The 17,815-nt window shown below is 36.0% G+C and overlaps 1 protein-coding gene across 1 annotated transcript; it reads right to left on the bottom strand.

Annotated features, from left to right (window-relative positions):
* Positions 1-7,741: 7,741 nt before the first annotated feature.
* Positions 7,742-11,417, bottom strand: LOC132171540 (uncharacterized). The gene is made up of 6 exons (XM_088518709.1): positions 11,297-11,417; positions 10,693-10,786; positions 10,024-10,506; positions 9,763-9,912; positions 8,800-9,230; positions 7,742-8,708 (listed from the first exon to the last, which is right to left on the bottom strand). The coding sequence occupies exons 2-6, from the start codon at positions 10,769-10,771 to the stop codon at positions 8,094-8,096; spliced, it is 1,758 nt and encodes a 585-aa protein (XP_088374835.1). The 5' UTR covers positions 10,772-10,786; positions 11,297-11,417; the 3' UTR covers positions 7,742-8,093.
* Positions 11,418-17,815: the final 6,398 nt, after the last annotated feature.

Here is a 17,815-nt window from a genome sequence, read left to right as displayed (position 1 = left end):
TGACAAAGTCTAGGGGTACGAAGGAATACAGAGACGGGTGTAGATCATTTGTAGACTTCGCAGTTAGGAATTGTAGAACTCCAGAAGGACTTATTGTGTGCCCCTGTAAGACGTGTCGAAACAACAGGAAACACTTGCCAGGGTTGGTATACGAGCACTTGATAGGGGGGAAAGGAATGTGGCCACAATACCAATAATGGATTTATCACGGCGAGAGGCCTGTAAGAGTTCTAGTTGAAGGCGCTCATTTGAACCGTTCGACAGCAGATGCGGGTGACAGTGGAGAACAGGGTGGAAATATGCACAGCCTGTTGTGTGATTTATTTGGCATGCACGAAGTGAGGGAAGACAATTGTGAGCGTCAAGTCGAGATGCAGGGTGAGGAAGAACACATGGTGCATGATGAAGCTGATGAATGTGACATACGAAAGTACGAGTACTTACTTAAAAAGGCAGACAAACCGCTTCATGAGAAGACTAAATATAGCAAACTGAGTGCTACTATACATTTTTATAACTTGAAGTGTGTGGGTGGAGTTAGTAATATGATATTCTCGGCATTCCTAGATTTCATCAATCAGTTGCTTCCTGTAGATGATAGGGCTTTGCCATGTAATACATATGAGGGGAAAAGGTTTCTATGGGACATGGGACTCAGGTATGAGAAGATACTGGCTTGTCATAATAACTGTATGTTGTTCTGGAAGGGCAATAAGGATTTAGATTTATGTGTTAAGTGTGGAGAATCTAAATGGAAGGATGAAATTCATTTAAACGAGGATGGCCAGCCCATAACGTCGAGTAAGCAACGCGCAGTGAAGGTGTTGTGGTGGATTCCAATCATACCACAGCTACTGAGGCTGTTTATGTCACAGCATACCGCGCCCCATATGAGATGGCATGCAGACGGTCGCACAAAAGATGGTGTATTGAGGCATTCGGCCGACAGTGAAGCATGAAAGTCGTTTGATAATTTATATTCAAATTTTTCAGCAGACATCAGGAATGTAAGGCTTGGCCTCACCTCAAATGGGTTTAATCCTTTTGGGAACATGAGCACATCCACAGTACTTGGCTTGTAATGCTAGTACCATACAACCTGCCTCCTTGGATGTGCATGAAACAAACTTCTTTTATATTATCCTTGATTATTTCAGGTCCAAGTTCACCTGGAATGGATATAGATGTTTACCTGGAACCTTTAATTGAAGAATTACATGAACTATGGAATGTAGGGGTACGAACATTTGATGTCTCCCTGAAAAAGAATTTTATGCTCAGAGCGTAGTTGATGTGGACAATTAATGACTTCCCCGCATACGGATACTTGTCCGGGTGGCCTACTGGGGGTGGAAAGGTATGCCCTTGCTGTATGTATGCAACAAAGTCTAGACGGTTAAAACACGAAAATAAATTTTGCTTTATGGGCATAGGTGATAATACTTGCCCATGGGTCATCTGTGGAGGTGGAACAAAAGAATTTTTGATAGTAACCAAGAACTAGAATGTGCGCCCGATGTGCCAAGTGGAGATGAAATCCTGAAACAAGTAGAAGAGATGGTATTTGGTGATGAGAGCGCCGGTAAGTCAAAGCCCACTAATAAATCAAAGAGGAAGAGGACTCCTAATGATAATGTAGTGTGGAAGAAGAAACGTATTTTCTTTAAGTTGTCGTACTGGAAAGATAATTTATTACGATACAATCTTGATGTTATGCACATAGAGAAAAATGTGACGGACAACATAACAGGCACACTACTGGGCATCAAAGGAAAAACGAAGGACAACCTCGAAGCACGTAAAGGCTTGCAAGAAATGAGTTTGAGACCTACACTTCATCCGTTTACGAAAGATGGGATAATCTATATGCCCCCAGCTTGCCACACAATGTCCAATGAAGATAAAACTAGTTTCCTGAAAGTTCTTCGAAATGTAAAGGTGCCCGACGGATATGCCTTGAACATTTCTAGGTATGTACAAGTTAAAGACCGATCAATTTCGGGATTGAAGAGCTATGACAGTCACATACTAATGCAACAGCTTCTCCCTATTGCATTGCGTGCCACATCACTGTCATATAAAGTGGTTAGACCTCTTGTTGAAATGTTTGCAATCTTCAGAGGCATTTTTTCGACCGCATTGACTGCAGAGGATATGAACCGTATTGAAGATGACGTCTGTATCACTTTGTGCAAGATGGAGCAGGTATTACCACCCGGGTTTTTCACGAGCATGGTTCATCTTTTCGTGCATCTTGTCCGTGAATGCCGCCACGGTGAACCTATACAGTATAGATGGATGTATCCGGGAGAGAGGTAAAGTTAATTCGACGCAAACTTCTACACTTTTTCGCCATTCATTTATTTAAAAACAAAAACTAAATGCAATGATTGACTGATTTGATATGTAGGAGCTTTAAGGGTTTCAAATCTAATGTACGAAATAAAGCAACTCCTGAGGGTTGCATTGCGGAGGGCTATATTGCAAGTGAGTTGGTGCGTTTTGCTCTCATTATTTAGATAACGTACCGACATTTCACAATAAGCCGCAAAGAAACCCGGATGGGTCTAAAGGGGCGGGGACACGAGTTGATCTCGACAAATGCACATTGCTTAGATCTACCACTATATTATGTTTAACTCAGACGAGTTTCTCCAATTACGGATGTGAGTCAGTTTAATAGCATGGAATGTTCATTTATCTTACACCTTTAGCTGTGTATTATAATTTCCTTATTTAATTTGAAATTGTAGGATGCACATGGATAACCTTTTGTAACGTGCCAAAATTGGCACATTACGAAATAGTAACGTGCAATATTAACACGTTACGAAAAGTATTAGTAACGTACCAATATTGATACATTACTATTTAATAACGTATCAATATTGACACGTTATTAAACTGGATTTAGCAACACCCAATTTCTTAACACACCTGACACGTTACTACACACACGTTACTAACATTTAGTAACGTGTCAACCCTATTGACACGTTACTAACATTCAGTAACGTGTCAACCCTATTGACACGTTACTAAACTACTGTAACTAATTCCACAATTTTTTGTAGTGTGTCCACACTTGTCTTAATTGATTTTGTAACTATCCTCTCTTCAGGATTCTTCTTGTTTGTTCCACATCGAAAACAAACCAACTTATTCCACCTTCATTCCTCTATATAAAGCAAGCAGCCCATGCCCCTTACTATAAACCAACCTCACTATAACCAAGGAAGCTCGGCTAAGACCAAGCCTGGCATGCCATAGGTGCACAAGCCGGCTTGAAGTAGCGGGTTCAATGTAAATTTAATTTTCTGGCCGGCTAAAATGGTCCCCAAAAAAGCTCAATTTTTAAAATTGGCCCGAAAGGCTCAACTTATAAAAAAAAGCGGTTAGCAATGCCAGTTATTTATTTAATAACCGCTAACTGGTGGTTAAGCGGTTTAGGGTTTAGCAGTTAGCAGAGGTGGTTAGTAAACTTTAGTAAGGTTTGTTAATTTTACTAACTACCTAGGTGGTTAGCGGTTTTAGCCAATAATAGCTAACCGCAACTGCCTTTTCATCTCTAATGGAAACACCGAGCCAATCTAAAACTAACAAACTTGAAATTTTCTCTTTTTCATCTTCTTGTGTGTATGCATGCGTGTTTGTAATTCTTGTTTTGTTTATTTTTTTTATTATTAAATTTTGGGTTCCTTCTTGGCCTACAAAAGCTGCTAATTAAGAGAAACATTTTGGTCCATTTCGAAATGGAAAGGATAACATGGAAAAAAACAAATTCATGACACTTTTTCCAAACAAGATATTCAGAAACTGTCACATCTTTATAGAGAAAAAAGACTATATATATCAAATCACACAATCTCAACAAATCTAGTAGTGCATACATGGTCTGTTTGTTAAAGGATTTTGGGATTTTAGTAGTTTTATACTGTAGCAAAACTTGATTGATGCATTAGGTATTTCTTGCTAAATAAAAGATGCTCCCTGATCCAAGTGTGTAGGAAATGATGGAAAGGAAGAGGATATTTGTTGATTGATAGATTGTCTAGAAGAAGCCCTTTGAGGATGACTCGTTGATGGAAATGTCTCACTCCTTGCTAGTGTCATCTTTGCCATTTGTGTTCTTTATGAAGCCTGTTGATAGCACATTCTTCCTTTTTTTTTTTTTCTTTTGTTGTTTCTTTAGAAATATAATGAGATAGAAAATTAATTAATTAATACATAATCAATCTGATTGTTTTTTAAAAAAAAAAAAAAAAAAAAAAAAAACTCAAAAGAATAATGATAATGAGAAAGAGATATTTGCTAAGGGCATGATGATAACAAGTAGTATTATGCAGAAGATTAGAGGTGCTGGACAATACTTACTATTTGAATTTTGGCCCTTATTGAGCTTCAAAACCTGTTGACGAATCAGAGGAAAGGGAGTTTCAGTTACCTTGCAGAGGCCTTTGGCTACAAAGTTGTCATGCCTATTGCATTTGACAATTTCTGTTTACTAATATATTATAGTGTGAATGCATAACTGATGCAGCCTCATTTGGTAGGTTGAAGCGAAGAACAACAATAAAGTACCCGATAGGTAATTCTAGATCTTCAGTCTATCAATGATCTGAGAAACTAGATACTCTCTAGGTTTTGTAGGAAAAAGAAGAATAAACTCAACTATGAGTAATTCTCATTAATAAAAATCAAAAATCAACATAAACTCCCCTTTCTTTGGAGGCTATAAGCATATATTTATAGCCCAAAACTCAAAACCTAATAAAATATGACATAAATACCCCCCAAACCCTAAAGCTAATAAAATAATGAAATAAAGACTCCCAAAACCCTAACCCTAATAAAATAACAACAAAAAGGCAGCTAGAAAATAAAACAAACTGACGGCACCCGTCCAGACAGGACATATGGCTGTCCGGACGGCCACAACACTTAAACGACAAAAACATGAAATAACATATAGGTTTGGAATACACTCCGATCCACATTATTCTCTTCAGGTTGGAGAGAATTCATCTTTGAATTCGTCCGGTTCTTCCCACAGTCCTTCGGTTGTCTGGTCAACTCATTCCATCGTTATATTCTCAAAATCACAACAAGGCCACACCTCATAATAAACATGATGGCCCACACCTCACCTTGCCGAGTAGACTTGCCAAGCTTTGCTCGTACCTTGCCCTTCCCAAATGCCATGAAAATCACCAAAGAACTCACACAGACCCTTTCACTCTTTGATAGAAAAGTCATCTCTGCCCTATAGATCTCATCACAACTTTGATTAAAAGTTTTTGACAAGATAGCATCTATTCCAAGGAAATCAACTTCCAAACCAAAGATTTCTCTTTCAGGACTTTCATCAAACACTTGGTGTATAGAACTCACCTCTTCGTCTAGATAGATGTCATAGATTGGTGGAGAGGCCCAATCTACTGAGCAATCTTCTTCAATAAATTCGTCTTCCTCCACCACAACTGATTGACTCCTAATCTCCGTCGCCTCTCTAGGCACCTTCTTCGCCATCTTCCTAGGTACTTCTTTTTGTAAATTTTTTTTTTCTTTTTTGTGTCACCAAGAACTCTTTGGGTTGCAAGCAACCTTGGAATTCTAGTACATCGAGTTTGAACCTACTCACCCGCCAATTGACATGAGCTTGCGCAAGGTGCTGACATTCGTGCGTTCGGCACTCTGCAAACAGGTTTCTAGATCTACTTCCTTTGTGACCACATAGGTTGGATATTCCAGTAGTGAGGTCTTCAATTTGATCCCTCATAGTCATGAATTGATCCTCCACATGTTGCCAACATTCAACGATAGATTTTCCTTCCGCCTCTGCAAATCGCGGTATTGGTTGGCGATGACAATTGTTCAGCCCTCCATCCATGTGCCGCAAACGAAACACCGGTTGCTCCTGACGTGCTGTCTCAGTGTGCACATGCACCTCACTCATGTCTGCCAGATGGTCGCTCCTCCCCATTCATGGAAAGTAACTTGAGTTCTGATACCAACTGATGCAGCCTGACTTGGTAGGTTGTAGCGAAGAACAACAATAAAGCAGCGGATAGGTAATTCTAGATCTTAAGTCTATCAATAATCTGAGAATTCTTCTTGAAAAGCTAAATACTCTCTAGGTTTTGAAGGAAAAAGAGGAATAAACTTAACTGTGAGTAATTCTCACTAATAAAAATCAATAATCAACATAAACTCCCCTTTCTCTAAAGGCTATAAGCATATATTTATAGCACAAAACCCGAAACCTAATAAAATAATGCAATAAAGACTCTCCAAACCCTAACCCTAATAAAATAATAACATAAAGTCGATTAGGAAATAAAACAAACTGACGGGGCCCGTCCGGACGGGACGTATGGCCGTCCGGACGACCACGACACTTAAACGACAAAAACATGAATAACATATGGGTTCCGAATATACTCTGATCTACATCAATTACATGCACTAATATCTTAAGATTAACTAATTAGACATAATTGTTTACAAAAAAAAAAAAAAAAACACACTAATTAGACATAAAACTCAAATAAAGTCATAAAGCTAGTTGTAAGTGTTAATGTATTTGTACTGCATTTTTAGTTTGGGCTTTGTTGTTGGGGTGCCCACCCCTATGTGGTTATTTGATGTCATGTAACCCGCTTTCCCTTATTTGAATAGAAAAAAAAAAAAAAAGTGTTTCAGAGCGTTTTAAAAATCCACATTCAATCGGGCGAATTCCAAAAGTTCAGATCTGGCAAATTTGGAAATACCAGCCTCTTCTCGGTTGTTATGGGGACACACAAATTTTTGGGTGGGTTTTGTTTGAAACTGAGGTGTATCAAAGAATCAAGTGGCCACGGTATGGATTTTTTATTTTTTATTTTTTTTAATTTGTAAGGGTTCTTGATAATATTTTTCGTGGGTTTTCTTTTTTTGGTTAGTTTGCTTTTGTGTGCTTCTGTTTTGGAACATGTGCTTAGCAGAGATTTGGTGTGGTTCTTCTATTGATTCCAATAAAAAAAATTGATTTTTTTTATTGTTGTATTTATTTTTGTATGGATTAATAAAAACGAGAACTCTAAAGATAAGAACTCTAAATATAATAATATTAAAACAAATATTATTTAAATAATATTTAAATATTAAAAAAAAAATAAGGCCCCATTTAAAAATTTTGCCTATGGCCCTAGAAAACATTGAGCAAAGTGTTTGACAAGGTATGGACGACTAGACAATCCCAAAAAATATGGGATTGTCAATTACATAAGTATTGGACAAGTATACTGACTTCCTGAGAGAATTGCATTGAGTGAAGATCTCCTTCAATATTTTCCTTTTTTGCACAACCGTGGTCTGCACATTTTTCCTATTCTATTGCTGCAGCGCCATATATATGTGGCTGGACTGAATATTGCACAATCTCCTCTTGCTACTTTTGAGTGTTATTCTTGGATCATGAGTAACTGAATTTATGCCAACAAATTTGCCAACTGCACATGGTTCTATATGGACTGTATCATCTTCCTTAACAATTTGTTCACAATTAGCATTTGATAGTGGGTTCTTAATTTGAAAATCTATTAATTAACTATTATATTGCAAGCGTCAAAATGTCAATGCTTTTTTTTTTTTTTTTTTACTGTTTTGTGTAGAAAATTTTAAAAATAATGATATTATATAGCCTAATGAGAAATGAGAAAAACTACAAACGCCAAAAAAAAGCTAATAAGAGAATCCGTAAGAATGGGCACGACTATACGAGTGAATCAGCTGCTAAATCGAAGTCTTACAATTTGACTACAATTGTGGATTTAGTAGTCAAATTACTAAATGGCAATTTGACTTCAATCAAAGCAATTGTGGATTCACAATCAAGAAAAAGACAATGCGAAAATGTATAAACCCCAGGATCGTAAGTCTTGATGGAAATAGTTAAAGACGAACCATCAAATCCAAATTAAGTCTTCGTTTGCTCAATTCTTTCCTTGGCTTTCCTTGTTCAACATCCCATGAACCTTCGACAATTTTCCTTCCTTTCGATTGACTTGTATTTCATATTTTATGCTCATTAATTCCCCAAACAACATCTTCTGCTAGAAAAGTTTACGTTTATTTGGCCGAAAAAGAAATCTAGACTTGTATGTTGAGAGGAATGTATCGACCCAAAGTGTATGATGTAGCACAACAAAGGAAGTAAGTGGAATAGTAACCGAAGTGATTACAACAACCGGAACCCATGCCCTTGCGTTACTATACACCAAAAAACAAGTAGCACTGAAGGCTACCATCATGCCCGCCATGGAGATGAAGAGTGTGGCAAGTCCAAACACCAACTTTGAGGGTAATGACTTGAAGAAATCCTCTTCTGTGTAACGTGACGTGAGAATTGACAAAAAAATTACTATTGAAGTCGAAGAGGAACATAGTGCTATTGCATCTGATATGAAGAATATCATAAGCCAGTTACTTCTCAATAAAATAGGAGTGCCTGTTTCTTGATTGTTGCCACCTGGTACAGTAAAGGCTGCAGCAAAAATCACAGTAGCAATCAATGTCGCCACGAGCATGCAATAGTTTGATGTGTCCTTCATCCACTTTTCGCCATCTTTCTGCAAACCTGTATGTCTCTTTATAAATATCTCCTTAGGTGTTTCACCCGCAAAATTCTTCATGTTCACATATGACAGTGGCACAATCTTTTCTATCTCCTATAGTTAGAACACGTATAAATTGACACGAAATTATTGAACCATTATATATGCAACTGGAAAAAAAATATTAAATAACGTTATCACTCACCTTAAACCATAACAACTCACGTTGCATTTGAAGAGCTGCTCCTGATACGATATTTAGTCGATCTAAAGGAGCCAATTGTCCAGCTAAATGTAGCATGTTCTCGTTCGTTTCGAAAGTTTTACATGATGCGAGGTAATTCTTGTTACTACCTAGCTCATATATTAGATTGAACACACTCTCTTGCCTATATAAAATAGCAATGTGAAATAAACTCATGTTATTTTCGTTTACTTGCCATATTAGGTCAGGATAAGAGCGTAGAAGTATAATTAGATATTCAACATTTCCAACTTTTGTAGCTTCTAAAATTAAATTCATAACCATGTTTGATGAGAACTTGTTGCCAGGAACTCCAACCATTAACCAAAGGCGTTCTACCAATTGATGGGCTAATGTCTTCATCAAACCCTTGTTAGAGATCTCTTTGAACCCTGTCGTTTAGAAAAGAATCTATTGAGAAATCAGAGATGGTTTGATAATAAGGAAATAGTAAATCGATATAATTATTTTACCAATATCCATAATAAGAAATGATATTGAAGTTCTATAAAATAAAAAATGCAGAGAGATAACTAAAGCATGAAATTCGACTATTTGTGTCCTAATTATTGACTTCTTAATTATAACCCTACTTTAAGTAAAAATAAATGCTAGCTTTTGCCACCAGATAAAAAAAAAGAAAAAGAAAAAAACACTGCTCTTATGTTCTTGTGTGTATAAAAGAAACCTTACAATAGATTGAGATATTTCTAATAGAAAATAACTTTTCTCATAGAATTTTCAATAGTTTAGAAGTAGATATCATGTAAAGATTTGATGAAATCAAATAAGAGCATTTTCCCATGCCATGGTAATTTGAGTGAAATTGTCATCAAGGTGTAAAATAATGTAATAAAAGAACTACTTAGGAAATGTCGAATATATCTCTGCAATTAAGGAAGTTTGGGTTGTAGGCAAACAAACAGGAATTTAAGCGACTTTTCCAGAATGATAGTTGACTTTCTCTGCAAATTGCAAAAGGTTTCCTAGCCAACATTTCCAAAGCTTTCCACCCACATGCATTGTCTGCAGTTGATATTTCTGGATCCATTGCTAGAATCTTCAACGCTATATCTGTCCATAAAAATGGCACATTAATTTGATCATTGTCAAAAAGGTTGGTTAAGAAATGCTTAATTATAACATCAAACAAAAGTCATAGTCATGAGGTGTAGCGTGGCTTACCATACATATCATTGTAAATAGTATCAAGAAGGAGCCGAATGCGATCATTAGCAGTCAAATGTTCAAAAGGAGTCATAGAGAATAAATATGAGACCATATTTGTATTTCCTTGACAAGCTGCAATGTGGAGTGGTATGTTTTCCTCGTAATCATGGATCAATAGGGGTTTACTGTTGACTTTTACCAGCTGCTCAGCAATTTCGACAATTCCTGATTGAGCAGCATAGTGAAGCGCCGTAGCTCCTTTTATGTTTCTTATTTCCATGTCCTTTTGAGTCATCCATTTCAACAATTCTTTGGTAAAAGTTGTGCGTTGTGCAACCACTGCATTGTTGAGTGCTGTCCCTTGCTGCTTTGTTATGGGAGCTCGAGCGCAGTCTGGGTATTTCTCAAGAAAAGCCTTAGCAGCCGGCCAATCACCTTTTACGGCGGCGTGAAGGAGGGGACCACCCAAGGTTCGGTATTCCTCTAATGTTCTTTCCCCTGGAATAAAATCATGCCACTTGGATTCATGCGCTTTGTTTGAAATTGTTGGAAGAACTAATTTAATTGTTTGAAATTGTTGTTTTGTTTCATTATTGTTATTATTATTTTTTCTCCCTATGATATTAAATGATCATGTCTATGTGAGTGCATATGAAGAGAGAGAAAGAGAGATGGAGCACTTACTCCTATTACTAGTGCTTGGCTCCTCTGACACTATCTGCTCCAGTTCTTCTAGAGGGTTGTTGAAAGCACCTTCTTCCATTTTTTTTTCTTGTTTCTTTGGAAATAAAATGAGAAAGAAAATAAATTAATTAATACATAATCAATCTGATAATATGAATATGTTTAGAATTCCTAATTAGGTGAGTAGATCGATGATCATGAAGCAAATGGGTGATTGATTAATTATATCAGAGAGAAATTTTCAACAACAAAAACATGTAAATTTATACGGAAAATTGACACATGAACATCTTGATTTATGTTTTATTGATTGAGAGATTTGCAGGAGAATCACACTCCACTAATTAAGCTTGGTTTTTAATGAACTTTTCTTCTAGCAGATTTGCAAAGCAGTATATTTTTATCAATTTTACAGAAATTCCAAACTATGAATTATTATAGATTGCAGAAAGAAAAGGGAGGAAGGGGGGGGGGGGGGGGGGGGGGATTGGAGAGATCAGAAAAGAATAATGACAATGAGAAAGAGAGAAAAATGGTAAGGGCATGAAGAAAACAAGTATTATTATGCCAAAGATTAGAGAGATGCTTAATTGACAGTACTTACTATTAGAATTCCAGCCCCAGGCCTATTGATGAGCTTCAGAGCCTGTTGAGGAATCAGATGAAAGAGAGTTTTGATGGTCAACCTTGCTGGGTTTGGCTTCGACCATATTTATATAACAATCCTCACTATTATATATAATTGACCTAAAACCTTAAAAGTCAGTCCTGTATTTTTTGAAGATTGTTTCCTTCTCAAAGAGATGTTTTTAAAAATAATTAAAAATTACTGTTATTGTGTGAACGCATACTATGGTTTCTAGCCTTCTAGGTAGTATGAAAGTGACTATAGAAGTCTCCACATGCATATGGTTTAAATATGTATATGCAATGAGAAGAATATTTCAACCACCCAAAATTATATGATATATAATTTTTCCTTGTATGGTTTCTATTATTCTGGATTACTCATAGGCAATTATAACGATGATTTTTCAAAGCATTAGGACATACCCTCCATTTTTGACTCTGTGTATGGATCACAGAGAAAAGGATCTATATACTGAGGATGATTGAGAGGGAGAGATTATTGTGGACATAACGAGTGGGCAGAAATAATTGAGGAAATAAATGTGTTTTCATTTAGTGTGAAATGAATCAAAGCCCAGCTAGCGTTGAAAGAAGGAGCCAGCAGCTTGAGGCCTAGTACTCCAATTATTAAGAGAAGAAAACAAACTAATAAGAGAAGAAAAGAAAACAACAAAGAAGGAAAAAAGACAACTCTTTGTTGAAGCCCGAATTTAGACCAGCTGCGTGCAAATCCAAAGGAAATAATTGCTTTTGGCAATATGAAACAAGTCAGCAAGTGGAAGATAGCTGCCCGTGAATACCGGAGAGAGAAGAAGAAAGTAACAAAAGTCAACAAAAGACGAGAGAAGAATAATGCGATAAAGAGGGGGGACCCGATTTCATCTCACCATGTCGGTGAAAGACAAGATTCCGATGCTAAGCTAACATCCTGAGAACCAATTTATCATTTGATGGAAATTTAATAATAATTAATTATAAAGTTATTGTTAATTTTAAAAGTTACATTATTCTTAAATTGTGAGGCCAAATAGAACTAATATTGTTTTGACAGCGTATTATATCAGCAGAAATAAAAAATTGTACATAAAAAAGGTAAAATAGAAAACAAAAAAATAAATAAATAACAAATAGGGAAGAAAAAATCTCTAAATGTCGAAAATAAGCAAACAGAGAAATCACTCTGAAAGACTTAAATTTAATTGATAGAATAAACTGAATTCTAAAAATAACAAAGATTATATGACTTTATATAGGCTAAGCACCTCCTAATTTAACAAGAAAAAGGAAAACTAAACCTAATTGGAAAATGAAGACCTAATCCTAATAGAAAAGGGAAAACAAAACCCTAATTGGAAAAGGAAAAACGCAATCCTTATTAAAAATGGAAAACTAAAACACACATACATAATTAAAATAACAATTTTCTCAAATTTCTTCTGCATCAAAGTGACATAAGAAGGACACAAGGGATTCATTCATATTTTTATGTCTTTAATATCATGTCAATTCACTATTTGCGTTAGATTTTTTTTTTTTTCATTCTTTTTTCTTAAATTGAGAAAATTTAATAACCTAATGATAAATGGAAAAACAATTTAAAGGAAAGGAAGAAAAAAAAAAAAAAAAAAAAAAAAAAAAAAGAGGTAACTTGAGACAGTCCATGAGCAGGGAGACTCACCCTTGAGTGAAACGTATGTGAACAAAGAGGTATATATATATAGTGCATGATTGAATCACACTTGACAAGTGAAAGCACATACTAAATTAAAGCTTGACTAAAATCAACAAGGTCTCGATTTACGAAGGAAAATACAATGCCAAATATATGTATACATATATCACATAAACCAAAGGAAAAGTCTTTTATGGAAATAATCAAACGAGCATCAATTCAGAGTCTTGATCTGCTTTCTTCTTTGCCATGCTTTCCTTGCTCGAAATCTCTTGATCACCTGGACAACTTTTGTTCTTTTTTGTTTGACTTCCATTAGAAAAGTCTATGTTTATGTAAATATGCCCGAAAAAGAAATCTAGCCCAATATGTTGAGTTTATTGTATCAACCAAAGTCGAAAATGTGCTTGAACAAAAAGAATTATTGGGATAGTAGCCAAAGCAGTTATAACCATGGAAGCCCAAGCTGTTTTAGTGTAATATACCAAAAAGCAGGTTGCACTAAAAGCATACCATGCCTGCTATAGAGATGAAGAGTGCAGCAAGCCCACCCAGCAACCTTACAGGTATTGTCTTGAGACAATCCTCCTCGATATAACGTGATGTGAGAATTGACAAGAAAACAAATATCGAAGTTGAAGAGAAAATCAATGCTATTGTATCTGATATGAAGAATACCGCAAACCAATTACTATTCAAAATAAGAGGTTTCCTGTGTCAGGTATCCGTTTGTCAGGTTTCTTTGTTTTTTGATTGTTGGGACCTAGTGTAGTGAAAGTTGCAGCAAAAACCACAATAGCAATCAATGTTGCCATAAGCATGCAGTATTTTGTTGTTTCTTTCCTCTAATGTTCACCTTTTTTATGCAATTCTTGGTGTTTCTTTTTAAATATATCCCTAGGTGTTTCATTCTTTGAATTCTTCATGTTCCCGTATGAAGGCGACATAGTGTTTTCTATCTCCTATAGTAACCAAGCTATAACAAAACAGCGAAAATACAAAAAATAAAAAATAAAAAATTGTCGAATAATTTTAAAACTCACCTAAAACCAAAACATCTCTTGTTGAATTTGAAGGGCTTCTGTTGGTATAGTATTTAATTGATCTAAAGGAGCCAATTTTCTAGCAATGTGCAGTATGTTATCTCCTTTGGCAATGTCCAGTATGTTGCTATCACATTTGGTGACATAGGTTGTAATATTTTGGAAGTAGGACAAGTGGCAGCATGATGGCCCTAGGATATTTCCTAGAACTGAAGAGGAGCCGGATCCCCCTCAATGAAGGTATAACTTGGCTTTATAGCCGAACCCTAGCTTTCAATTATTTAATTTTTAATAATTATAAAATGAATTATAAATAATTACAAGTATATTAACTATAAGCCATGAATATTCGTACAAATTTTAAAAAGAGCCTTACTTGCCTTGAGTTGTAAGGTTCTAAATTGTTAGAGAGTTATTAGTTATCAAGAATTCAAACGTACATCCAAGTAAAGATAATGATATCATTAGTTGTTATAAACTATTTGTAATCTCTATATTATCTCATGTAATAGTTCTATATATATATACAAAGACTTAACCATAAAAGTATCCCAAATTTTTCTCTCAAAAGTTAGTTCTCAAATGATGTGTCACCATCTCATTAGATTTATTATTTTGGGAAGTGTGTCACCAACTCATGAGATAATGATACATAATTTAGGAACAACTTTTAAAAAAGAAGTCTTAGAATGTCTAACATTTTCCTAACCATAATTAATGGTAAAGCATATAACCCAAATACTAGAGTTATAATCTTGTCACATAAGTGAAGGCCCAAAGCTGCTATACCCTAAACGAAGGTCTAGGTTGGTCCGAGCTGTCACTCTATCAATGAAGGTTGGACGGCTTGATAGTTAGGCGCAAGCTTTTAAGTTAAAATGCAAGTATATTAACTACAAAGTACGAATAATCATAACATTTGGTCAAAAAATACAGCAAAAAGCACCTTTTTTTTTTTTTTTTTTCGTTTGATTTTCTTTTTTTCCTAAACCCACTTGTTTGTTACGAATGATGAACTCCTTCCGCAATGAATTAGGTGAACTGAATAGGATCTGGTTAGATATATTTGAGGGACAGTTTTTTCCTCAAAAAAAGTGAAAACATAAAATATTATTTAAATATAAACTCTTGATAATCTAGTTCAGAATACCTCAAATTTAGAAAAGAATACATCCTGGGTCTCTCCCCAAGTCTCTTGAGGTTCCCTTTTTTCTTTTATTTTTCTTTTGACTTGCCTCCCCGGCGAAGCATTCCCAATCGCTGCCAGACACAAAGAAGAATCTCTTGCGCCACTCTTTTCAACTCGTCTGATCCTTCGGAATCGTCACAAACCGCCCTACGCCTCCACTGCTATGAAAGCTCCACACCTCACCCGAACAATCATGAGGGTGATGTATCGATAAAAACTCTCTTCTCCAAATATTTTCGGCCATATAATCCCCGCGGCAAATAGAATGCGGTAGCTAGTAGGAGTCACTTGGATAGGAGCCAGGTTCAGCACTTTGAGGACCTCGCGAATAAACGAAGGAAAAGGAAGCCGAAGGCCAACGCGGAATTGGTCCTCTGTCAGAATGATCTCCTCTGTGCAAGAACGACAAATCCTCTCCTCCCAGTTGGGCACTCTGAAGACCACACTATCAGGTACACCGCACTCGTGGTGTAACTCCGCCAAACTAGCGGCAGAGGAGCGGGAGACCTCACTACGATGCTAGCTTCACCTCCAGCTTTTCTCTTTCCGGCCATTTTCAAAACGAGAAAGATACGGAGAAAGAACAAACATAGTAGGGAACCAGGCAAAACAGTTTCTTATCCAAAAAAAAAAAAAAAAAAGGACGGAAGACATATATACCCAACTTTGTGATCCGCTTACTACGCCTACCCTTCGGCTGCCCACTACGCATAAACCCTCGCTCCACGAGGCCAAGCACTAAATATGTTGTTAGTCAATAGTCATTAAACATGAAGTAATTAATATGGTGCAACTAAAAGATGTGTTACCTGTCCCTAAGAGGTAGCTCAATCGGCTGGGACCACACTTAATGAAGTGGAGGTCACAAGTTCGAATCCCCCTCCCCCCTCTTGTGCGGACATGTCAAAAAAAAAAAAAAAAAGATGTGTTACCTACAAAATAATTATAAAATGTATTCTTTGTTCATTGTTAAATATAATAATTTTAGTATTGTTTTGCTAAATTTTTGTTATGGAGATTACACTTTGCATTTTGTTGATTATTTATTATGATGTTTCCATTATATTTATTTGAATGTCAATCAAAGAAGTTGCCTTTTAATTTTAGTATATTTTTCATCTACGCTTTAGCCTCCTATTTTAATATATTTTTCATTTTTACTTTGGCCCATATCGATATAAATTCTTGGTTCCCTCCCTGCGTATATATTTCTTCTACTATCTTAACCTTAGGGCATTGACTTCTCCTCCACCAAAAATCTCTAACGTGAGCGTCGGAGCACCGGAACCCCTCCGGTGACTCTCTAACCTACTTTCCTCTTACTTTGTCTTGTATGGAGATTAGGCTTGAGGTTAATGCTATTGGGCCACCGTTTCTGGCACTAACATAAACCAACTGTTAATGTGCTTCTGAAATTAATTACTGTTGTGGTGTGACTTGATTTCTCAAGTCAATTTGGTGGGGCCATGCACTATCCCTTTTTCTCTTGGTTTGGTTTTACATGATTTGCCGACTTAGAGTTCCTATTACATATTGGTGTTGGACTCCTAATACAAGTGGGATTCAGTGTTGTCCTACTCCTCAAGTTTGGCTTCTCTGCAAACGACTTATTAAGCTTATAAAAGGAGTTGAGGGACAGTGCGACTTTCGCGAGATAAAAGGGGGAGAAAAATTAAAAGTCACATATCTCATTAGAGTTTTTTCACTTTGTTGTGCCTTATAGCACTTAGAGATGAAAAGAGATTTCTTTGTCAATTTTTTCCCCCCTTTTGTATTTTTCTCTTTTATGTGAGAGTGAAATTTGGGTATTAGGGCTTTGAGTTTTGAGTGATTTTCTCTCCGTTATTTTTGTACTCCATCTTTTGATAGTAAATTTTCTCCAGGTTGTCTCCGTTAGTAGATATAGGCTTGTTAAGCTGAACCACTTAAATTTTAGTGTCGTGTATAGTTTATCTATTTTCTATTCTGCTCTTTTCTACTTTTTTAGGATGCTGTTATTTAATTTCGTGCACAACAATTACTATTATTCTCAGAAGTAATAGGATCTAAGGACATGTCCCAAAATCTATTTTTCCTTTTTCATCTTTTTCTTTGGCTTTGCCAAGAAACTTGCTGGCAATTTCCTTGTACAGAGAACTCAGAGGAAGAAATTTTTAATTGCGTTAAGAAAAAGAAAGATGAACACGTACAGGAGTCACATAAAAAGTAGGAAAAAAGCGCCGAGGTGACTGGCATTCAAAGTCAAAGGTAATCTATATATGGAACGAAATTTCTCATCACCCCTCCCTAACTAGAAGTTAATTTATATACTAGCTGTTCCTCACAATTCTTTTATTGAAAGCATTGAATGTAATGCTAAAGTGAGTCCATTATTGTCCGTAGATCATTAAACGTGTGAAAAGAAGAAGAAAATATACGACATTGTCTCACAAAGATCAACCTTCTTTTTTCTTTTTTCTTTTTGGAGCCTCACAAACATAAATTATTCTAACTTTTTGTCTTCTTTTTGGTCCGCTTCTATGTTGCGAATTGCGTTGCAATGATAGGTAATCTAAGTTATTAACAATAATACTAATAATAACACTCTCT

The sequence above is a fragment of the Corylus avellana genome, chromosome 1 (genome assembly GCF_965113065.1).
Source record: "Corylus avellana chromosome 1, dhCorAvel1.hap1.2, whole genome shotgun sequence".
NCBI classification, from domain to species: Eukaryota; Viridiplantae; Streptophyta; class Magnoliopsida; order Fagales; family Betulaceae; genus Corylus; species Corylus avellana.
Note: the sequence above shows the minus strand (reverse complement) of the source record. Positions and strands in the feature narration are given on the sequence as shown.

Bases quoted from the DNA above. Each gene is read 5' to 3' on its own strand.
- LOC132171540 (XM_088518709.1), bottom strand. From the start codon at position 10,771: ATGGAAGAAGGTGCTTTCAACAACCCTCTAGAAGAACTGGAGCAGATA. The intron at 9,231-9,762 runs GTTTGTTTGCCT...TCTAAACGACAG, and splicing joins GAAAAGTCGCTTAAATTCCT to GGTTCAAAGAGATCTCTAAC. The intron at 8,709-8,799 runs GTGAGTGATAAC...TTCTAACTATAG, and splicing joins GTGAGTTGTTATGGTTTAAG to GAGATAGAAAAGATTGTGCC.